The 25,262-nt window shown below is 38.7% G+C and overlaps 1 protein-coding gene and 1 pseudogene across 7 annotated transcripts in view; both read left to right on the top strand.

The window, feature by feature from the left end:
- Rabgap1l (RAB GTPase activating protein 1 like) overlaps positions 1-25,262 on the top strand; it is a 682,536-nt gene that overhangs the window by 563,451 nt on the left and 93,823 nt on the right. The window contains exon 1 of one of the 7 annotated variants that reach the window (XM_045141717.1): positions 16,949-17,161. The exons of the other annotated variants lie outside the window; for them this stretch is intronic. Coding sequence (XP_044997652.1) covers positions 17,051-17,161 — 111 coding nt within the window. The 5' untranslated portion in view covers positions 16,949-17,050. Of the gene's footprint in view, positions 1-16,948; positions 17,162-25,262 lie in introns of those variants that run through there. 7 annotated transcript variants of the gene reach the window in all.
- On the top strand, positions 2,232-2,447 carry LOC123458029 (annotated as a pseudogene).

Raw genomic sequence — 25,262 nt, 5'->3', positions numbered from 1 at the left:
AAATAAATAAATAAAAATTTTAAAAAAAGATGGTTGAGGAATGTGACCTTAATCACAGTATTTTCTTTTGTTGTTCAGACTGTGTGTGCTGTACTCATCAGTAACTTGAGGTGAAATTGATGGCTCACTTGAATCTCTATCTTTCTGTTTGGCAATGGTTTATAAATAATCCCACTGAATGCAATGTAAGTTTTCAGTTCATATTTTAAATAATGTTATAATGTTAAGAGAATAAAAGTATAGTATTGAGCTTTGGATTTTAAATATAAAGACTGCTTCAGGAAGTGGACTGCTAAAACTTGAATTTAAAGAAGCTGACATAGTGGAAATACCTGTGATCCCAAGACTGAGGCCCCAGAGGCAGCAGGAGCCTTGATCTAGACTGTATAGCAAGTTCTAGGCCAGCCAGGGATACATACTACACCTCTATGTCAAAAACAAAACAAAATACAAACAAAAAGGGAATTGAGTGTACCTACCTTCTTTTCTATTGCATTCATCTTATAATGAACCTGAACTTTTATAATCACACATTTCAGGGATTTTTTGTTGTTGTTGTTGTTGTTGTTGTTGTTGTTGTTGTTGTTTTGTTTGTTTGTTTTTCAAAGTAGGCTCTCACTCTAGCCCAGATTGACCTGAAATTCACTCAGTAATCTCAGGGTGGCCTTGAATTCATGTGATCCTCCTACCTCTGCCATCCAAGTGCTGGGATTAAAGACATGTGCCACCACACCTGGCTACATTTCAGGGTTTATTTATTTTTTTTAATTTTTATTTAGTTATTTGAGAGACATGGAAAAAGAGGGAGAGAGAGTGAGAATGGGCACACCAGGGCCTCCAGCCACTGTAAACAAACTCCAGACACATGTGCCACCTTGGGCATATGGCTTATGTGGGTACTAGAGAATCAAACCTGGGTCCTTTGGCTTTACAAGCTTTTAACCACTAAGCCATCTCCAGCCCACATTTCAGTTTTAATCATGCTTGTCATTTACTTTAAATTATTTTTACTCCTAAGGCAAGTAGCCCTTTTAAAGTGGGGATACTAAAACCAGTCCCATGTGTCACCTAACAGAAGTAATGTGATAAAAATTCCCTGGGCCAGGGGTTAAATGTTTTACTTTTCTTCCAGTCACCACTAATCCAAACTCCTGTTGCGTTTGAAATGAAAGGAATTATTAAGTGTGCTGGTCAGTTCTAAACTTCAGGATAAGCTTCCACTCTAAATTCTCTCACAGGGTATTTCTTTTGGTTCTAAAATACAAATGAACAGTGGGAAACCTTATTATAATACAATTATAAAGAATGATTATATATTTCCACATGAGAGCCCATAGTGATGGTGCTTTGTTGATCAGGTTACAGCACATGAATGTCATTATAAAGCAGATGTTCTCTTTGTTCCTTGTTCATGTCACTGTTGTTCAATTTAATGAGAGGTAATTGATTAAATTCTTTTAGCCATGCAGTCAGGAAACAAGAGAAGGTAGTGAACAACAGAAAATTGTCCCCACCCTACTGCCACCTTTTATCTCCATAACCTGTTCCAGTCATCACTAACCAGACTCACGCCAATTGCCAACACAGTCTCAAATGCAGCAATGTTCAGAAATATTTAGTTGCTTAGGGGAAACTGGCAGAGGATTGATGTTTAATACCTTTTATATGTGCCTCCTGGGTTTTCTTTAAAAAATTATTATTGACCATTTTTATATATGTACATAATATATTTCAATCTTAATCCTCTCCCATTGCCTTCTTTTGTCCCCCTTCCATTTTCTCCCTTCTACTGCATTCCTTCTTTCCAGGTAGTCTTAGTCACTCTTCCACTGTGATGTCTTTTTTCCCCTTCTCCATCATCCATGATGGCATGTTGATAGGTTCCATATTGTTCAGGTCTTGTGCAGATAGTGGCTATGTTTATGAGGTCACTCAACTGTCATTCTCAGCACTTTAGTGAGTTTTGAGTCTATGCAGCAAGTACTACCATCTGAAAAGAGAAGCTTCTCTAACCAAAAAGTGAGAGCAGCACTAATCTATGAGCATGAATATAAATATTTAGAGGGCAACTTGATAGGCACAACCTATCCAGTTATCCGAACTATAGTATCTCAGGGTTTATGACCTTCCCAGCTATAGGCTTTTGACTAGGTTTTTTTTTCAGTCATGAATTCCCTCCCATGAAGCAGGCTTCAGATTTAATCAGATTACTCTCATAAAGGTCATGTCCTATCGCTTCTCTGCCTTTTGGCTAAGATCAAGTGTAGTATCTGTTCTTATCAGTTTAATAAAGGTCATGTCCTTATTGCTCCAGTGGGCACATCATGTCAAACTAGCCATTTGCATAGCTTGCTGGTCCACAACTGGGTAAGACTATTGATGACTCTTCTTCCCAAGCAGGCTACATGGCACTTCATAGCACTACCACAGCTAGCCAGGTTGGAGAAGACATCCAACTCAGTTCTAGCTTGATTTCTTAGTGTCTTGCAACTGAAGCATATGGTGTCTTCAGCAATAGGATCTTTATCATCTTGTTCTGATGGGCAATGAAGACTATTGGTAATAGCCTATATTGTTTTATAGGTCACCTCTATCACTAGGAGCTATGGCTTCTGGGAGCAGCATTATTTATCCCAACATGGTACTTCTGTCCAAACTCTCTTTTATAAATTATGTTTTTTTCATTTATTAACAAAGTTTTCATTTTATTGTTTTTTTTTTTTTCAAGGTAGAGTCTCACTCTAGCCCAGGCTGATGGAATTTACTATGTAGTCCCAGGTTGGCCTCAAACTCACAGGCCATCCTTCTACCTCTGCCTCCCAAGTACTGGAATTAAAGGCATGCACCATAACACCTGACTCCCTTAGTGATAAATTTTTTTCTTTTCTTTTAATTTTTCAAGATAGGGTCTTGCTGTAGCCCAGTCTGACCTGGAATTCACTATATAATCTCAGCCAGGCCTCAAACTCACAGTGATCCTCCTACCTTGGCCTACCAAGTGGTGGTATTAAAGGCATGCACCATGCCTCACTTGGGTTTTTTGCTCGTTTGTTTTGTTTTTTCAAGGTAGGGTCTTGCTCTAGCTCAGGCTGATCTGGAACTCACTGTGTAGTCTGTGGTGATTTTATTCAGGTTTCCCCCACAAGCTTATGTGCTCTGAATGCTAGGTCCCCCTTTAGTGGCAGTTTGGGAATTTGGCTCCTCCTGGAGGTGATGTATTGTTGGGGTGGGTTTATGGGTGTTATCGCCAGCTTCTCCTTGCCAGTATTTGGCACACTCTCCTGCTGGTGCTATCGACCTGATGTTGGCCAGGAGGTGATGTCCACCCTCTGCTCCTGCCATCATTTCCCCTGCCGTCATGGAGCTTCCCCCTGAGTCTTATAAGCTAAAATAAGTCCTTTCCTTCCAAAAGCTGCTCTTGAACAGGTGTTTCCTACCAACAATGTGAGTCTGACTGCAACATAGCCTTAGGCTGGCCTCAAAATCAAAATCACAGCAATACTCCAACCTCTGCCTCCCAAGTGCAAGGATTTAAGACAAGCACTACCACTCCTGGCTTATTTTTTATATTTATATTTTTGCTGGATTTTAAATATTTGGGCTTAATTGTTGAAAGCTTATGCATAAAATTATACTAAATATATTAACAGGTACCATGTGATGCTTTATTATACATATATGTTTGTATGTATCAAATTCAAGTTTAAAATGAGTTAAAAATATCATTCCAAATATTTTCCATTTCTTCTTTTTTTAAAATTTTTAACTTTATTGTTTTGTTTTGTTTTTCAAGGTAGGCTCTCGCTCCAACCCAGGCTGACCTGGAATTCACTAGGTAGTTTCAGGGTGGCCTTGAACTCATGGCAATCCTCCTACCTCTGTCTCCCAAGTGCTGGGATTAAAAATGTGAACCACCACACCTGGCTTAATTTTTAATTTTTCTTTATTTATTTTAGAGAGCAAGAAAGAGGCAGATAGAGAGAATGGGTGTGCCAGGGCCTTTAGCAACTGCCAATGAACTCCAAACACATGAGCCACCTAGTGTATCTGGCATACGTTGGTTCTAGGGAATCAAACCTGGATCCTTTGGCTTTTTAGGTAAACACCTTAACCACCAAGCTATCTCTCCAGCCCCATTTGCCATTTCTTTATGGTGATAATATTTAAAATCTCTTATTCTAGCATTTTGAAATATATAACACCTAATTATCTATATTCATCCAATGTATAATAGCTCTCCCATACTGTTTTCTTTTATGTAAGTATAACCTTTCCCAATACTCCCTAATCACCACACTCCCTAGTCTCAGCATCTTTTGAGTCCAGCTTTTATAGATTACACATATGAATAAGATCATGTGGTACTTGTTATATTAGTTAGCTTCTTGATGCTAGGATAAATTACCTGACCAAAAACAGCTTATAGGGGAAGGGATTTATTACAGGCTTATAGTTTTAAGGGGAAGCTTCATCATGGCAGAGGAAGCTGTCTCACTTCATCACACATCCACAGCAGAAAGAGAACAGCAGACATGAGTTGGCTGTGAATACTCAGAGGCTAGACTCATCAACCTCAAGGTCTACCCCTAGAGAAACATGCCTTCTCCAGCAAGACTGTACCTACCAAAGGCTAGCTAGGGACCAAGTAGAAGCTTAATCACAAATACCTAAGGCTATGGAGGACATTCCTCATTCAAACTACCATATTGTCTCTCTGTACCTCTTATTTATTTAGCATAGTGATCTCCAGTTCCATCAATGAGGTAACAAATGACAGATTTCTTGATTTTTTTTTAAATATCTGAATACTATTTTATTGTAAATATTCCACATTTTCTTGAACCCATTAGTGGTTGACTCTAATTCTCAGCTGTCATAAATAGTTCTTTGGTAAACATCCTAGTTTGTTCATTTTGCTCACATTGCTGTAACTATTAAGGATTTTATGTGTATGTTTGCATGCATATTTCAGAATTATTTTTTTCTAGTTCTATAAATAATGCCATTGGAATTTTGATAGAGATTACATTGACTCTGCAGAACTCTTCATCTAGTGTTGTTGATGCCATCTGGGTTGTTGACTTTGTTTTCTCTGCCGAGTGAAGAATTAAAAGACAGGAAAGGGTTTAAAAAATTAAGCATATTTCAAAGTAAGAGGTAAAGAAAACAGAGAGAAAACACTCCTCTGAATTGAGGGGATTCCAAAGCTGGACAAGTTTCAATCCCAGTGGGAACTGGACTTCTGTTGGCTGGGGAAAGCCTGCCCATCCAGAGTCCATGCTTGGTCTGTTTAATAAAGGAGAAAGTGCTGGGTCATGATTCAGCCAAGTACAGCACAGGTCCCAGAAAACCTGTCAAGCCAGCCCACTGGTAGGAAAATTACACTTAAGCCAAAAATAAGGACGAAGTGGTGTCATCCTCTTGGTCATCTTGGGTTAGAATGTAGCTACCTATCAAGGGCCCTTTTTCCTTATCTGCCTAGTCAAGAAAACTGCCTATTTTTCTAATGCTTCATTGTTGTTTTCTTCTTGTTACTGGGACAAAACACCCAACCAAAAGCAGCTGATGGGAGGAAAGGGTTTATTTTGGATGACAGGCTCTAGGAGAAGCTTCATCAGAGCAGGGAATGTATGGTAGAGCATAGGCTTGGCATCACATCTTGTCATAGCAGCTGACAGGAAACAGTGATCTGAGCCTCTACTGGTAAGGGGAAATGGGCTGTATTACCCCTAAGCCCATCCTCAACAACATATCTCCAGCGAGGCTCCAATTCCTGAATTTCCACCAGGTGGGGACCAAGTATTTCATACATTATGACAGAGAAAGCATGATAGAGCAGAGGCTGGACATCACATATTGTGACAGCAGCTGACAGACAGTAAGCACTAACAATGAGCTGAGCCTCTACTGGCAAAGGGAACTGGGCTCTAACACCCCCTCAGCGCATCCCCAGCAATATACTTTCTCCAGCAAGACCTTATTTCCCAAATTACCTCTAGCTGGGGTCCAAGTTTTCAAAACACATGAGGCTATGGTGGGACATTTCTTTCATACCACTAAAATACACATGAGATTATAGGGGATACCTCATTCAGTCCATTACAAATAGTATGAACATTTAATAATCCTGACTCTTCCAATCAAAGAAAGCTGCGTGTTTTCCAGTTTTCTATCAGCATTTTAAAGTTTTTACTATAGAACTCTTTTATCTCTGGTTAACTTTATTCTTACATATTTTATTTTTATTTTGGCGTAACTATTATAAATCATATTTCTTTCGTGATTTCTATTTCAGATAACTCACTATGGTATACACCAAAACTACTGGCTTTTGTATGTTGATTTTTTTTTTTTCTTTTTGAGATAGTGTCCCACACTATAGCCTGCCAGGCTGCCTGAAACTTAAAACATAGCCCAGGCAGGCTTCAAACTCACATTAATCTTGTCATGTCAGACTCCCCAATACTGGGATTACAGGCATGACCCATGTGGTGGTTTGATTCAGGTGTCCTCTATTAGGTATTCTGAATGCTAGGTTCCCAGCTGATGGAGATTTAGAAATTAATGCTTCCTAGAGGCAGTGTATTGTTGGGGGTGGGCTTATGGATGTTATACTCAGCTTCCCCTTGCCAGTGTTTGGCACACTCTCCTGTTGCTATTGTTCACCTTATATTGGCCAGGGGGTGATGTTTACCCTCTGCTCATGCCATCATTTTCCCCTGCCATCATGGAGCTTCTCTCAAGTCTGTAAGCCAAAATAAACCTTTTTTCCCACAAACTGCTCTTGGTTGGGTGATTTCTGCAGCAATGTGAACCTGACTGCAACAGTAAAGATGGTACTGAGGAGTGGTGTCATTTGCTGCTAGACACCTGACATGCTTTGTCCTTTTGGAGTTGATTTTCAAGTGGAATATGGAAGGATTTGAAACCTTGGCCTAAGAGTTGTCTTGCAGCACTGTAAGTACAGCTTGATGGACTATTCTGATCAAGGTTGAAAAACCCGCATGCAGTTAGAACTATGGACTGTGAGGTTTGGCCTGTGAGGGTGAGAAAGAGCTTTGCCTGGACTGGGCTAGAAGTAGTTTGGGTGAGAGACTTGCTGTTATGCCTGTGTCTTGAGAACTTGTGCTTTGTGTAGAAATTGACAGGTGTAAGCAGAGGGATATGGCACAGAAGTGAAATCTTTAGGCTGAAATTTCTTCCTGTTCAGCTGCAATTATATGAGAGATTACAACCTTTGATATTGGGCCAGCTAACCTGTACTAGAGCAGTAGGAAGGATGTGGACTCTTTTGAAAGGGCCTGAGTGCTCAAGGAGTATCCGGTTCTTCAAAGTCAGCTTTATTCCCCCCTGGATTAACAAATTGGCACCCCCACCCCGGTATTGTGGAATAAAGAGAGGGTCAGTGAACTTGCAACACAGTCTTATGTTTTGGAAACAGCCATGGGCAGTGTGAAGCAAGTTTGCTGGATGCCTCATGGAGACCCAATGGAGCTGTGAGGTTAGACTGTGGGTTGCAGTGGAGAACCAGTGGAGATGCTTGGACCATATTATGGCTGCCAAGGAAAGCTGCTGGCCCAGATGAAGTTTTCCAGGACTGTGAATAGCATAGCTAGAGGGGAGAATTGGAACTCCAGAGACTTGTCAGTGGTTAGAATTAACATACTTGGAGATTTGTCACTGACGAGAGTTGTTGGACTTGGAACTACAGAGTTTGATGTTTGCCCTGTTTTAAATCTTGTGTTGGTTGAATATTTTCTTGCTATGCCCATTGCAGTGTGAATGTGTGTTCTGTGCCATTATGAGTTGGGGGGGGGGATTTTTTGGTATTATGGCTCAGTTAAAAGACCTTGGATGAGGGAATGTTTGAACATCATTAGGACTGTTAATATGGGGACTTTTAAAGTTGGACTGAATGCATTGCATTTTCTATCATGGATGATTATCACTTTGTGGGGGCCAGGGGTGGAATATGGTGGTTTGATTCAGGTGTCCCCCATATATTTAGGTGTTCTGAATGTTAGGTTCCCAGCTGATGGAGATTTGGGAATTAATGTCTCCTGGAGGCAGTGTATTGTTGGGGACAGGCTTATAGGTATTATAGCCAGCTTCTCCTTGCCAGTGTTTGGTATACTCTCCTGTTGCTATTTTCCATCTTATGTTGGCCAGGGGGTGATTTCTACGCTCTGCTCATGCCGTCATATTCCCCTGCCATCATGGAGCTTCCTCTCAAGTCCGTAAGCCAAAATAAACCTTTTTTCCCACAAGCTGCTGTAGGTCAGGTGTTTTCTACCAGCAGTGTGAAACCTGACTGTAATAAGCCAGCATTCCTGGCATTTGTTATTATATAAATTTACTAAATATATGTATTAGTTTTAGTAGACTTGTTTTTTTGGGGTGACATCTTTAATGTTGTCTATATATAAGATCAATCCATTGGTATATGTTTTCAATATGACTTCCTCTTTCTAATTACCTGATTGATCTAAGACTTTTAGTCCTTCATGAATTTTTATTTTGTATTTTTTGCAGTACTGGTTATTGAACTCAGGCCTGCCTCATAAATATTAAGTAAATGCTTCACCAATGAGCTATATGTCCTCTTGTTTATTTATTTGTTTATTTAGGGACAAGATATTACTAAGTGTCTAAGGCATGCCTCAAAGTTACATACCTTGATTTCTTTCAATACCAGTACTGTTAATATTTTCTTATTTTTTAATGAGAAAACCAACAATGAAATAGCCTATATAATTTACTCATGGCCATTGCTAACCACTGAATTTACATGCTCACATCCTACCCCCAATAGGATTTTAAAAGGTGGGACTATTGAGAGTGGAGCCTCTTGAACGGGTTTAGTGTCTTTACAAAAGCATGCCAGAAGACTGGAGAGATGGCTTAGCAGTTAAGGCACTTGTCTGCAAAGCCTAAGGACCCATGTTCAACTCTGTAGATCCCACATAAGCCAGATGCACAAAGGTGAGGCAATCACAAGGTCACACATGCCTACTAGGTGGTGCAAGCATCTGGAGTTTGATTTCAGTGGCTGAGGCCCTGCCACACCAATTCTCTCTCTCTGTCTCTAAAATAAACCAAAAAGTAAAAATAAAAGCATGCCAGAGCAGGGTGTGGTGGAACATGCCTTTAATCCCAGCACTTGTGTAGGAAGATCACTGTGAGCTCAACCCATCCTGAGACTACATAGTGAATTTCAGATCAGCCTGAGCTATAGTGAGACTCTACCTAAAAAATAATGAAATAAAATAAAAATAAATAAAATAAAGATAAATAAATAACAACAGAAAAGCATGTCAGAGAGATCCTTTTTACCTGTGAGGAATATTACTTGAGATATGCAGTCAGCCTTAGTTGCTGGGATGAACTTCCAAACCGGGTACAAATTATGGGAAGACGGGATTTATTTAAGCTTACAGATGCAGGAGAAGTTCCAAAATGGCAGAAGCAGATGGCCCCACTTTCACAGGTCCAGGCAGAAAAAAAAGCCACCATCAACACACAAGAAAGCATACTCTAAACTCACGCACTTTGCATATCTTTAGACTGGAATGCCTCAAATACACCTTAGGGCTGGACCCTAGGATCTGCCCACAGTGACACCTCCTCCATCCAGGTGGCTGGTGATCTAAGTTATAAATTTTAAGAAACTCCAGATTATATTGAGGGCTATCCATTCAAACTACCGGAAGGTATTTACCATGTGTCCACAGTGAGAAGACAGCTTGTCCATGGAAGCAGGCCCTCATCAGATACCAAATCTACCAGTATACATTGTTTTTGAACCTCCACCCAGCTCTTGAACTATGACAAATAAATTTATTTCATTTCAAGTCACCTCATTTATGATACTTTGTTCTAGTAATAGCCTAAACAGACTAAGACAATCATATAAGCAGTAAATTACAAAACCAAATAATAAGATCATATCTTTAAAAATTCAGGAGTCCATGTGGTAACAATTATATTACCCTTCTGTGACTGCTCTTGTCCTAACGTGATGTGTGAAACGTACCTCCTGTCTATTCAAATCTGCCTTTGAAACCTCTCCTGGTATGTGCAACGTGAATTTATCACTTTGGCCAGGCTAGTGTCATTTTCCCTGTAAGGAAAAATTTATTTCCCTTTGCTCATCCAAATATAATCCACCTTTTTCATTAAAGTATCTTGGTCTGCGAAGGGACTTCATTGTATTCAAATCCTATACCATAGATTTGGTCTTCCATTGTGTTTTAGGGTAAGTGGTATGTGTGTGTGTGTGTGTGTGTGTGTGTATATGTGTGTGCACGTGCATGCATACACATACATACATACATGTAAGCCACAGTGTATGAAAAGCAGTAGTATTTGGCACTTAGCCCATTCTGGTATAAGTTCACTTTCTTTGCTTTGCTTTTTTTTTTTTTTTTTCATTTTTGCAGTATTGAAATTCTGACACAGGGCTTGTCTAGCTGGACTAGTACTCTACCACTGAGCTATCTCCTTAGCCCTAAACTTTTCTTTTTTGATTTTTCAAGGTAGGGCCCCAGGCTGTCCTAGAATTCACGATGTAGTCTCAGGCTGGCCTCGATCTCCCAATAATCCTCCTACCTCTGCCTCCTGAGTGCAGAGATTAAAGATGTGTACTACTACACCTGGCAGTCCTTGACTTTTTGAGACAGTCTCCTTACATGGCTCAGGCTGGCCTCAAACTCATGATCCTCCTGACTCCATGTCCCAAGTGCTGGGCTAAGCCAACATGATTGGCTTTAGCTGCTTTTGTTGGTTTGTTTACAAAGGAAAAAATAGAGAATTCATTACATGTCTAAAGCCTAGAAATATTAAGACTTCTAGCTGCTATTTTTATAATTATAAAACTTAGTAAATATATTATACTAGATTACACATAATATTATACATTCTGTAATTGTTTCCATGCATATTGAAAGCATTTAGTAATTGCTGAATTATTTAAAAAAAAAAAACAGATACAATTCACATACAATGAAATTCAAGTTTTACCACTAGGATTTTAGCCAAACCCATGTTTAAGCTACCTATATATAACTTAATGCTGAGATCAGAAGAGCCATTAGAATGGATCCATGTTGGAAGAAGAGCCTGAGACAAGAGAGAATGAAACTGTACTATTGTTCCCTAGTCCTCACTCTGAGTGTGCGAGTGTGTGTGTTGGGGGAGGGGGAGATGAATATAACCCATTATAGCAAATGGTTTGACTTGGTAATACTTGTTAAATCATTTTTCAAGGCTTTAGAAATTAAGTTATTTGTAAGTTGAATTCACTTACATGCTCTGCTCAAAGTAAGACAGGGCAAAGCATTCATGTTTTTGCATGGGTCTGCAACAATGTCATTTTAGATAATAGCAAGTGTTTGTGAACACTTCTGTTTGGTGAGGTCAATTTAATTGAATGTTGTTTTTTGTGGAGTTTATTATTACAATTGAGGTAGAGATCTTCTTTCTTTGTCTGGAATCTACCTCACCTTCATTCTTCTTTGTGGTAAGATGCAAATGAGGCTGCAAGAGAGAGAGAGATCCTTGTACCTGATCCCACTGACATTTCTTTCCTCAGTTCAATGCTGTGGATTTTTTTTTTTTTTCCTTTAAAGATACTATGCTTGCTGAGGTTTTGAATTTGCTTAGCAATTGCTATGCTAGCAAAGATAGGAAAGATAATGAGCTAAATGGCTGGAATTCAACACAAGAAGAATGGTTTTCTTTATTTACCTTGCCTAATTTTTAAGAGAATTAAGATTTCCCTTATCTTTGTACTAGTTCTTTTTCCACTGTAAGAGCTCAGTAAGTGTTAGTAGACTATTTCAAATCTAAAATACTTTACCCCACATTTTTCATTTACTTCTAGGGTTTCTCAGTCACATCTTTTGTTCTCCCACTTAGAACACTGGGGTTTTATAATGTGCACTCTGAAGGACAGATAGAAACCTCTTAGAACAGTGATTTCAGTACCCCTCTTATTTTTTGTTTCTATGTCAGCCCTATGACCTTTTTGTGGTTTTAGAGCTCCTTTAACATTAAGTCCTAAATACTTAGCGAATATTTACAGCGTTGTATAAGGATGTACATGAATGAGTAGGCGAGGGTCACTGGGGCAGGAAGAAGAGTTTCTGCAGAGCTATTCCTGTACAGAGGGGGAGTCAGACCTCTGCCCTCTACACTATATTTCTGCCCTGTTTGTTTTGTTCTTCTTACCATGTGACCTGATTTTATGGCTGTCATAATGAGAATGTTCAACAAGTAGAACCTGAGCCACAGGGAAGAGTCTTTACAGCCACTTTCATGAGGTAAGACAATTTTTTATATGAGAGACTCATTTTTAATATTTTTCAGTGCTTGGTGGATAGCAAAATTCTGTTCACACTACAAAACAGCTTTCTCTGTTGTATTTGGGAGGAACATAGAAATGGGAAATGGTACATGTAGTATTCAGACTCTCCTTTTTTTGTTTTGTTATTTTGCTTGTATGTATGTGTGTGTGTGGTTTATACATGTGTATGTGTCCTTGCAGGACACTGTGCTCACCTGTGGTGGCTGGCGGTGGGGTTTGGGGGGGGTGGGGATTGCTTGCCTGATGTTGCCAGAGCAGAATGTCAACTGGCCACTGTACAACTCTTCTGCCTGTTCTTATTTCAGCCGGAGTCTCTTACTGATACCTGAGCTTGCTGTTTTCTTTTGCTATGAGCCCAGGCAGTTCCTTGGTCTCTACTCTCCTGTGGGACTGGGGTTACAGGTGAATGGGGCCACACCCATCTGTTTTATGTGGGGTCTGGATATTCAAACTCAGGCCCTCACACTTGTACAGGAAGCATTCTTAACCACTGATCCATCTCTCTAGCCCCTTTTCCTGATTTTTGTTTTGTCTATTCATATTTCACAATTTGATTCTGAAGGCAAGAATATCTTATTTGTCTCATACTTAGTGGGAACCAAGTTGGGGTTTCTGTTTTTTAATTTAAAAGTTACAGTTCTAGAAAGATGACTTTGGGAGAAAATTAACCCTCAGTGTAAAATAGTATTTAAAAATCACTGATGTGGGTTGGAGAGATGGCTTAGTGGTTAAGCGCTTGTCTGTGAAGCCTAAGGATCCTGGTTTGAGGCTCGATTCCCCAGGACCCACGTTAGCCAGTTGCACAAAGGGGTGCATATATCTGGAGTTTTTTTTATAGAAGCTGGAAGCTCTGGCATGCCCATTCTCTTTCTCTCTCTCTCTCCACTTCCTTCTCTCTGTCGCTGTAAAATAAATAAATAATTTAAAAAAATCATTGATGAGAAAATAACTTTAGATTTAAAAGTATTTGTGTATGCATACACACACATACACGTACATTTAGATGTGTTGGTCATAAAAGTTGAAAGAGGACCCTGAGAGAGGAAGAAGAGAGAAAGTAAAAAAGAGAAAGTAATGGAATACATGAAAGTAGGAGAGACCATTGAGGGGAGGAAGGTGAAGAGAGCAAGAGGAGCAGTCTCGGAGATAAAGAAGAAAGTATAATGACATTATATGTATGAAAGTGCCACAGTGAAAATCCTTATTTTGTATTCTAACTTAATAAATAAAATCATTTACCATATTTTATTCATTAATTTTTAAAATTAAAATGCCTGGGAATACTTTGGAAAATTTTTAGCTAGTTTGGCTTCCAAACAGAAAAGCTATAAATTATACCTAGTGCAAATTTTATCGCTACTTGATTGAATTCTCTTTATTAGGTAAAAAGAGTTGATAGTAGAAAATCTCAACGTGGCTACAAAGTCTACTGCATTTTTTTACATATTATAGCAACTCTCGGATATTTTCATAATGTCTAGAAAATATTCCCCCTTAATTTTTATTCTAATAGAGATTAAAAAGGCATTTTCACTATAAAATTTCCCAGGAAGCCTCTATTGTAGAAGGAAATAGGACCCATTGCTTTGCAGGCTTTCCCTGTGTACTAGTGTGAACAACTCCTCTAGTCTGTCCCTCTCAATTTACATGACCATAAGGAAACTGAAACCTAAGGAGTTAAAATGACTAGCCCTGGGATCCACAGCTAGCTAGTTCCTGTTAGAACTGGGAACCTGTATATTTACCCTGAGTGCCTTGGTTTCTGCTACCAGCTAATATTCAAACTCTCCCCACACATTGTACAGTAAGCAGTGTGTAAGCTGCATCATCTGCCTCCATCCTTGATCTCAGGTAATTCTTTACCTCTCTGCCTCCCCCACCCCCAGTTGCTCCATGCAGAAGTACGTAAACAGCTCAGGGAGATAGATAATATGGTCTAAATCTGGTACAGGGTGGGTGGCTGTCTTGTGAGAAAGTTAAGGGCCAGAGGTAAGCATGCCAGTGAACAAAAGCTGCTGAAGATTGGGAGGGTTCAACAGAGTTCCTACATAGACACTGTAGAAAATGTCTTAGGACAAGGGGGAAAAACGGAGTACAGAAACAAGTTTTTCTTGTTTGGAACCAGTCATGTATTTAATAATATAACAAAATGATCTTTTCTTTTCCAAGGCTCTGAAAGTAAAATATATTTTAAGAAATATATTAAAGATTGATGAAAAAAGTTAATGCTACTAGAGCAAACTTAGTCCTTGCTCAAGAAAATCAGTCCAAGAACGAAGAGCTCTTAGATTTAGAAATAAAAAGATATCTAGTCATTGTGACTAGTTAGAACAGTCTTATGAAGGTAGTAAGTCAGAAGCTTGTAAACATATTTATCTAAGCATTTGTATAAAATGCTAAAAAAGCTTAAGTATTTGGAGTTGCCAGCCTCTGTTTATGTAAAATTAAAACTGTTTATTTTTTACAACATTTGGTTATATTTCTAAACTGCTTTTGCACTCTTATTTTGATACCTTAAATCTTAAGAAGTTGATATGCAGCGCCTTTCAGGTGCACTTTGCCTGTTTTCTTTCTTGGGGTAAAGTGTTCTTAACTGAGAAGATTACCTATTGTTATGCTGAATGCACTCTCCCGGGACCCATTGGCGACTGCTCAGACGGGGTTACAATTCCTGCTTGCCTCTGGGCGGTTGCCAGTAGGGAGTAAGGCATTATGGGATCTAGTTCCATTACCTTTCACAACAGGTGTCTTTGTCAGCGCACCTATTCGATATCAGTGTGTGGAAGCACTGAGTCACCAAAGGAAGGAAAGTAAGAAAGCAGAAGGAATTGCTTCTATGGCTAGAAAACTAGTGCTGCAAGATAAATCTGAAATCCTCTGGTGCTAATGAACATATGAAGAATTCAGTCTTTTAAAATACTACTGCAACGCTAAAAAGGAATCTAAAAGGTATGAACTGCCTGGGTGTCTTGTGACGCCTTGACTCCTGGCTATCATCTAGTTGTTACTGGGTTAGTCAGCTTTAAGATAAATGTGCTAGGGGAAAATTTTTTTTTAATGAAAATAGTGCCTTAAAAACAAGATGCATTGTAGAGAGAAAATAAAGTAAAATGCATTATTGGCTTTACTGAGGGTCAAACACAGCTTGAAGCTATTTTAATCCTGAAGATTTATTTAAAATTTTGCAATTTTTGCTTAAATAAGCCTATTAGGTTTGGTTGTTTCCTAGCAAGAGACTTTTTTGCACCTTTTGTGTGGAAGCACTTTTAATCTAGACTTCACTTACAAGTTGCAAAACTCCCCAGTCACGTTTAAGTAGCACAAGGACTAGTTAAGTAATCATGCTGGTCTAAGGAAGATGAAATGCCGTTAGGAAAACTTGGGAAACAAGCATTATCGGCCTTGTTCTGAGTTCCTGTACTCCTTTCTTGACAAGCAAACAAATTTAAACAACATAATCCCACTATTTGTAATAAGACTAAAGATTCCAATCAGTTGCTATATTTCTTTTGACTTTTAAACAGACATCCCCAAATTGATTTCTAGGACCCACAAAAAAATATTCCCCATAGTACTGCAGTGCCATCCATAAAAGCAATAATGATACTAGGAATATTGGATAAAGGACTTTTAAAGGAGCTTTATTGTCTTCCCTCTCTGATTTGCTTAATGCTCTGCAAGGAATTAGCTTGCATTAAACATCCTGGCAATTTGAGGAAACATTGCAGGGATGAACCTTTTTATCTTGAAATACAGAATCCTGCTTAACAACTCCCCAGCGCTGCTACATATAGAAACCATGTCAGGTAGTTAAGGCACCAACAGCTTGCGTTTACATGCTGGTATGAGAACTCGAACTTCTGGCTGCATAAAAGGTGATGAGGGCATTTGTCACCGGGAGAAAAAGTTCATAAATTAGATCCTAGTTTTGCTTTTGAAATAACAGAAACTTCTATTTTAAATATTTATAGATTCAGTGAGAGAAAGGGAAATTATTATAGTTGGCATTACTGTCCTAAAGGAATTACTTCATTTTTATATGTTTTATATGGTACTTTTTTTAACAGAAATACTCTGGGGGGGGGAGGCTTTTTTTTTCTCCATACTTTGGGGTAAATTTTAACAATGCCAAGAATTCTGTAAATTTAAGATGATTGTCATCTGTTTTTTTCTAAGAACATGAAAGAATAAATACATTAAGAAAAAACTCCTTTTCTTCCAAGAAGTGTCTTCATATACATAACACTGAAACAAGAAGATGAACCATTACAAAAATTTTTAATTACCAAGAACACACCATAAATTGATTTGTTTGAGGGGAAGGGTGTTTCATATAGGATAATTTCTGTTAGGAAACTTCTCTTTCTGTTTTTTCTTTAAAGTTTAAAGATTTCTAAAAACTGAATTTTTCCATCTGTTGTGTTAAGAGTGCAGAAGGTGTTTATAATATATACTTCCTGCATAGATAAGAGACCCTCCTTTACTTTTCTTCTGGGGGTGAATTGCTAGACAAGTCTGTGATAGCAGCTGCTTTTTTTTTCTCTTTCTTTCTGGGATTTTGACACCCAGCCCCCTGACACTCAGGTGGGTGTGTGCACTGGCACTGAATTGCCATAGGATTTTTCCTGGGATAGTCTGGTCTGGAGCTGGGCAGCAGCAGCTGTTGTGAAGAAGCCAGCTGGCACGATGATGGAAGAAATCTCCATTATGGTAGCCTATGACGCCCATGTCTTCAGCCAGCTGCACGATGAAGACTTCCTCACTAGTCTGGTGGCCATCAGCAAGCCCAGGTCCATGGTAGGTGGTGCCTTGCACACTACATTGGGCTGTTCTTTCTTCTTTAATATGACAGCTATCCTGCCATAGCAAGGGAGGAACAGCTGTAAGTTAATATAGAAGTATTGCCATCGGCTTTGTGTTACAGGCTACAGCAAGGTCTGCAGTTTTCAATGATTTATTTACATCGCTGAGCACTGTTGAACATCAGTAGTGCATTTTAAATGCTAGACTAATGCCTTCATGTATAGTGAGGAAGAGAGGAATTTTACTTTTTCCCCATTGTGTGCTTTGTATGTGTTTATATGACTCTTACATTGAAACTAGCTATATTTGTATTCCTGTAGCTCAGTGTCTTTGAAGTAGAATTTTTTTTCTTCAATGGACTGTGACATCTTTGCAAATTGAACAATCTAAAACTCAAATAACTTTTAGGGTCTTAAATTACTTCCAAGACGAACTTAGAGCAATTATATTAACACTGAGTACAGCTTTAGTTGGGATTTATTCTTTGTAAAAGTTTTTAACTACTCTCCAGTAGTGGGGTGTGTGTGTGTGTGTGTGTGTGTGTGTGTGTGTGTGTGTGTGTGTGTGTTCTGGCACAGTAGAAAAACATGTCTTACAAGTATTCGTTCTTTGTAAAGGGAAACATTATGATGGTTAGTGAGTTAAGACAGTGATCTATATCTTTTAAGCAAATTTTCCTAGCTGCAGTTGCAGCCCTCTCTTCTTCTGCAGTGTGTACTGCAGAAACAGAATGAAACATGTTTTTTATAGCAGTAAAACTTGCCATATGAAACCCTACTTCCCTATCTTAAGGCACAGGAACCCTAAAACCACAATGTGGCAGTATTTTTCAAGTAGTAAATTGCCACAAAAAAGAGAAAGGGCCATCCCATAATTGATTTAAAAAGGGTTATACAGTCAGATGCAATGTATCAAACTTGTTTAGCTGCTGATGTGAACAAACTATTAAAAACATCTCTGAGATAATCAGGAAGAAATCTGACCACAAATGAGTTATTTAATTATATTAATGAAATTACTTAGTCATTGTACAATAATTATTTTTAAAAGGTGATTTGGAGATACATATTGAATAGTTGTGGTTGAAATGTCTGAAAAAATTTGAGAGGATCCAGTAGAGGGATTGGCAATGTAGATGAAAGTAGATGCCTGTGTTGATAGTGGTGGCTAGCAGGTGTTGAGCACATAGCGATTCATCTACGCTCTCCACTTTTCTAGTGTTGGCTAGATGTAGTTTAAAACAACTGATAGATGAAAGGGGGAAAGACGGCAAAATCAAAACCACAATATGAATTATCCATACTTTGTGAAATTTGCCAACTTTTAGCTAAACACATTATGTACACTGAGTCATGGGAGGAAAGTCTATCGTTCTGAATAGTTAAATTTCATCTTAGCTGTTAATTTCATAATAAATTCCATCATAAAAGCTTGCCCAAAGAATTCAGATTTTTTTCATTTCTTTGTGATGGTTCTATCAGTATCTTCTAAGATCCTCAAAAACTTCTGGGAGTTTTCCAGACCAAGCAAGAGAAGAGACAAAAACAGTGATGTGGGCTAGGGGTTCATGCCAGAGTGCTTGCCTGTCATGCTTCATACCCTGGCTTTATCCCCGACATCACAAAAGCAAGTGGACATGAGGTAGCACAGTGTGAGTATAGAGGGCAGAGGAGGCTAAGGAACTAAAGAGTTTTCTGAGTCACAGGGAGCAGTTTTCATTTAATAAGTACAGGCATTGTATCCATGTTGTTGAGGGAAGATGAATGCACGGAGAGAAGAAAAAGTGAATGACTTCATAGCTGAATCTTAATGTACATTTGTAGATAGTTTATATATGTTTGATACAAAATTTGGTTACTGACAGGGAAAGGCTTAGAGGCATGAAACAGGTACAGAATATTGATGTATACACCAAACATTGAGTCTAGATGAGATGTTACTTTCTACAACTTTCTGAAAATTTAGATGTCTTTATCAGATTTGAAATTTCAGATAATCCTTGAGACATAATAAGTGATTTGGGTTTATCAGAAAAAACTAGAATAAAATTGTACTTCGATACAGTAGTCCCACTATTTGCTTTTGTTTTCTTTTTTTCATATTGAAGTTTGCTTTGTTTGAGATGAATCCTTAATCATATGAAAGGAGTCCTTAGATTTTTCTATAGTATAAACTAGTTTGTTTTTTAGTTTACATTATTCCTGTACTGTGAGGCAAATGCCACTCTTGCTAACTTACAAAATACTTTCTAAGTTCAGCTTGGATCTCTAAAGAATATTTAGAAGCTTAATGCAGATTACTTATTTTTGTGTAATTGGCTTTGTTTCATAAGAGGAAGTGTGTTCATTCCTCGAATGGAAAGAATTTCAGTGGCTCTCAGATGTGGATACTGTTTCTTTTTCTTATTTACAACTAATCCTGTGGCTTTCTAATGTTTTTAATGGAGACTCATAGAAAAAATAATTCATTGCAAGGCATTACACACACAACACTGAAGATCATTTGTCTTCCAATATCTGCTGTTGCTATATGTGATATTTCTCAGTGCTTTTCTGTTTTTGTTTGGATTTTTTTGGTGTAAATTTATTTTGCTTACTGATATATTAGTGGCTGGATATGAGTCACTAAGTTGATTTAAGAAATGCTTCAATCTCCATTTTGAAAAACATGGCTATATACTATTGATTCCTTATTAATAAAAAAGGAGCAAGAAAATCAGAGATTCCTTTATATATGTTACAGATGAGCAAAAAAGATAAGGAAACCAAAACCAAATATAACTTTCACACACAAAATAAGACATACCTAGACCAATATTGTACTTATCACAATAAACTAAACAGACACCAAGAAATACTAAGAGTAAAGCCTAGGAACTTTGACTAACAATACAGATACATTGCCACTTAGGATCAGTGCATTCAGAATGGTTTAGACACATTTAGAAAGGTGCTTCATTACACCTAGTGTTCCTACCATCTGTTAAATCCACCAGATTTCTTTTAGCTGTTCACTGGTTCAGTTAACTATTTTTGAAGACAAAAATTTCCCATCACCACCACAATACCACATGCACACAAAATATCTTCAAGTCACCCTGAGATGTTTACAGAGTACATGAGGGCGTGAGATCTCTGCAGGCTCCTGTCCGGGCTTTGGCTTTTGAGTACAGTGGCCAGTATTCTTCTCAACCACTGCTGTCATTTCCAGTTATTTTTGCAGGCCTTCTATCCTTTTTAAGATGAGGTATTGCTAGATTGCCCTTGAACTCCTGGGTTCAAGTGAGCCCTCAGCCTCAGCCTCTCATTATCTAGGACTACAGGTATGTGGCATTGCATCCAGCTATAGTTATATATAACTGACTAATATACAAGAAGGGAAAAATCACATATGTTACATTTATTGCATTCCGAAGAAGGCTTTGGATATGTATTTAAATTCAAAATGCATGATCTAATGTTTTAACGGTGAACAAACCTCTAACTAATGCATACTGTGACAAGCTAAAATGCTTCAGATTAAATATTATACATTCTGCCAAATTATTTCAACTTCTAAATCTATTAAATGGCTATAAAGAGATGTGTGTTACTAAGGATCAGTACATAACAGTACAAAGATTTTTGGCTTACTACAATGCGGTGGGCACAAGTAGAATGTCACCCTTTAAAGACCTCACAGTACACTAAGAAAGTGCAAAATTGATATTTATGGGAGTGCTATTTGCTAGCATAGGGTAGAACCAAGTGGAGAATAATTGCTACTATTTAAGCAGTGAGGAAGAGGCCTCCAAAGGTGGGGGAGGGGAACAGTTAGTTTGGCTTTGAAGGCTGATCCGGTGTTTGCCAGCCAGAGGAGGGGGTGGGACCTGTGTCAGTGGGACAGCTGTGCAAAGTTTGAGAGGTTGGTAACTGTTTAGGGTGACATCTTTTATTTATTTGGAGTGCAAGATGAGAAAAGGTCTCATATTCTAGGTTAGGCTGGCCTCAAACTTACCACAGTCCTCCTGCCTCAGCATCCTGAGTACTGAGTTTAGTGGTGGGAGCTGCTACACCTGACTGTATAGGGTGCTTTAAAGTTACATAAGCTTCAGTTCAGGCTTTAGATCTACTCACCAGGAAATTACTAAATTTTTCTAAGCCTTCGTTTCCTCACTGTAGCAATGAGAAACCTCGTAGTCCACCCCATTGGATTTCCATGACACTCAAATAAGAGTACTTGTGAATTACTCACATAGGGAAAACCCTTACTAATCATTCCCTCTTCTCATAAAACAAGGACTTTTCTGAGTGTTTGGAGCAGGTCTAAAGGAAGGAGTGGGCTGAATAGATAAGGAGCCATAGGGATGTAGAGGTTGCGGTTTGCAGGAGGAAAGAATGGAGTAGTCATGGTACCCCAGTGTGTTGGCTTGATTAGAAGATCACCATCAGTCCTACAGGAATCCAGCCTTCTGCCCTGGAGATGATACAGATTAGATATACAACATTTTAAAGTTGAGAATGCCATCATTATCTAAAAATGGGTTGGGCCACAATCTTAGCTACCTTGGAACTGGAATGTGTGGCTCAAGGGCCACAGGTTAAACATGCCTGGTAAGAGTTGACATTTGAACTCAGAACAGTGGGAAGACAATATAGAACCAAGGGAGAGTGGACTGTGCATTGTCTGCATCAGCTACTGAGCAGATGGGATCAGTTACTGCAGCAATTATGTAGCAGTGATGGGCAGGCAGAGGCTATACGGCCCAAGGGAAAAAGATGTCAAGGACAATAGAAAAATGCAGGTGGAAAGAATTCACAAGTATCTGTACTTAGATATTGGACAGTGGTAGCACGACAGTCCACGTGTGTTGATTAGATCTTGCTCAGGATAGTTATAGTCATGCTATGTAGGAAGAAATAATTCCTTTATATGAGAAGAATAAATGATTGGGAAACATTGAAACTTGTAACCTTTCAACCTTATAAAATTGGAAAACTGAAAACTCTTGTATTAAATTGAATGGGAAGGTTCGATGTCAGGAATACAGTGGAGAAAGGGCCTGTATTCTGGCTTTACCATGTTCCACATCTAGAAAATTGAGGTCATGCTGCCTCTGAAAGAGAATTGATCAGTGGTTATTAACCAAATAGCATATGGTTATTGTGTATTGGCACTGAGTAGATAGACATTGTTAGCTGACAGATACCAAAATAGAAGCTTTCTGTTAGCAAAGGAAGGGAGCCTGTTCTGAGAGCTCCAGTTTGCCTGTTGTATGGATGGGAAGTGAGGACAAGCATTCTGTAATTCCTTCCTTCTTATTGGACTGGCACAAAAATTTCATCCAGCAAACCAAATTGTAAAAAAATTTCAGGTTTGTAGAAATGGTTTAATGTTTCAGGCACTTGCCTGCAAAGCCAAAGGACCCAGGTTTGATTCTCCAGGACCCATGTAAGCCAGATGCACAAGGAGTTGCACACATCTGGAGTTCATTTGCAGCAGTTGCAGACCCTGACACACCCATTATCACCTCTCTCCCTATTTCCCTATTATTATAAATAAAAATAAATATAAAAAAATTTCAGCCCAGCGTGGTGGCACATGCCTTTAATTCCAGCACTTGGGAGGCATAGGTAGGTGGATCGCCATGAGTTCAAAGCTACCCTGAGACTACATAGTGAATTTCATGCTAGTCTTTACTAGAGTGAGGCCTTACCTTGAAAACCAAAACAAAATAGGAAAAAAAAAAATGATCAGAGTAATTTCATATGCTGGAGATGGGAGAAAAAGTAAAATCAATGTAATTAGTTATAAATAATGACTGAATATACATTTTAAATATTGATTTTAAGTCAGTATTAAAATATTAAGTCAGGGCTGGAGAGATGGCTTAGAGATTAGGCATTTGTCTGCAAAGTCAAAGAACCCAGGTTCAATTCCCCAGTAGTCACATAAGCCAGATGTGCAGGGGGGTACATGCATCTGGAGTCCATTTGCAGTGGCTGGAGCCCTGGCACAGCCAGTCTCTCTCTGTCTGTCTCCTCTCTCTGCTTGCAAATAAATAAATAAATAAAATAATTTTAAAAAATATTAAGTCAGACATGTTGCAATCAATTAAAATTTTTTCATCTTTAAAAGTTCTTACTGCCAGAGCATTGTAGTGCATGCCTTTAATCCCAGCAGTCAGGAGACCAAGATAGGAGAATTGCTGTGAGTTTGGGGCCAGCCTGATACTACATAGTGAATTCCAGGTCAGCCGAGAGCAAGACCCTACTTTAAAAAGAAAAGAAACGTTTTTACTGAACATGTTTTGCGTTGTCTCTCTCTCTCTCTCTCTCTCTCTCTCTCTCTCTCTCTCTCTCTCTCTCTCTCTCTCTCTGTCTCTCTTAACATACACATATTTTGGCACTATTTTATCAATTTCAAGTTTGTCCAAGAAACTCAATCTTGGTCTTCCCTCATTTGGTTTATCAGTTCTGATGATTTAAAGTTTTTGTGATCACTTGCAATCAAATCCTGCACTATCTGAATTAAGAAAGATAATTTATCATGTGGGCCCCAAGGTGTGCTCACTCAAATGCAAGGCTGTGGTCGGCTACGCAGCAGGGCTGGGACGGGTTGGATGCTGGCATCATTCTCTCTGACTCTTGCCATCTAATTAGCTTCATGCTTCATATCTGCTTTGTTCAGCTCTTTGTCCCTGAGTTCTCTGCTGCCTCATTCCCATGGCAAAATACTGCTGCTGTGAAACACCCAGATTTACAACCCTGTCATGCACAGCAGTTATACCACCACCTTTGATCACCAGACTCTCTTGGAGAAAAAATAACTAAGTAACATGAGAAAACTTGAGATGGGGCTGGAGAGATGGCTTAGCAGTTAAGGCACTTGCCTGCATAACCTAAGGACCTAGGTTCAACTCCCTAGAACCCATGTAAGCCAGATGCATGAGGTCAGTCATATGCACAAGGTGATGCACAAATCTGGAGTTTGACTACAGTGGCTATACACCCTGGCATGCCAAATCTCTTTCTCTTTATATCTCTTTCTTTCTGTCTCTCATAAAAAATCAAGATGGCTTTGAGCAGAATCCATAAGGGCAGATCCTAAGGCAAACTACCTGCACCAAACCCCTTTTTACCTGCAGTTATCTTTGTGCATGTGGAGAGGCTAACCCCTCCAACTTCATTTCTCAAACATAAAAATAGAATCATGTTAGCACTAACTGTATAAGACTGTTGTGGGAAGTAAATCAGCTCATATTTGTAAGGAACTTAAAAAACCCCAGTGCATGATAAAGAACTCACATTCTAGTTATTATCCTAAACTAATTCTTTTACAAAAACTTTTACCAATACTGAGGATCACCCTTAATGCCTCATGCATAGTACACAAGTGATTTTCCACTGAACCACATCCTTAGCCCTTTCTATAATCTTCGAATAAATAACTTTAGCAATATTTGATAAATAAATTCACTATCCCCAAATCATTTAAGCTGTTTTGAAATTAAATAAATTATTAAACTTGTAAATGGTCAAAATTCTTCATTACACACTGTACTACTCCAAGGAAGACATATCAGTGGCTACTGAGCATATCAAAGATCTCACCATCAGTACTCATCAGGGACCCACTTCATATTCACTAGGATGGCTATAGTAAATATAGTAAATAATATCAAATACACAGAGAAACCAGAGCCCTCATGCATGGCTGGTGAGAACATGAGTAGAGCCACTTTGACAAGCTGTTTGACATCTTATTTTAAAAATTCAATATGAACATATCCAGAAAATCTTCCTAAGAATTTAACCAAAAAATCTGTCCAAGGAAAATATATGCACACAGAAAAAAATTTGTACATGGCTGGTTGTGGTAGTGCACACTTTTAATCCCAGCACTTGGGAGGCTGAGGTAGGAGGGTTGATTGTGAGTTTGAGGCCAGCCTGAGACTACATAGAGAATTCTGGGTCAACCTGGGCTAGAGTGAGACCCTACCTTGGAACAACAAAAGCAAAAACAAAAAATTAATAAAATTTATACATGACTGTGCATAGCAGCATTATTCCTAATAGTGTCAATCTAGACCCAATCCAAAGGTCCATCACATGGT

Source organism: Jaculus jaculus, chromosome 1 (genome assembly GCF_020740685.1).
Source record: "Jaculus jaculus isolate mJacJac1 chromosome 1, mJacJac1.mat.Y.cur, whole genome shotgun sequence".
NCBI classification, from domain to species: domain Eukaryota; kingdom Metazoa; phylum Chordata; class Mammalia; order Rodentia; family Dipodidae; genus Jaculus; species Jaculus jaculus.
The sequence above is the reverse complement of the archived record's forward strand: the minus strand, read 5'-3'. Positions and strand labels throughout refer to the sequence as shown.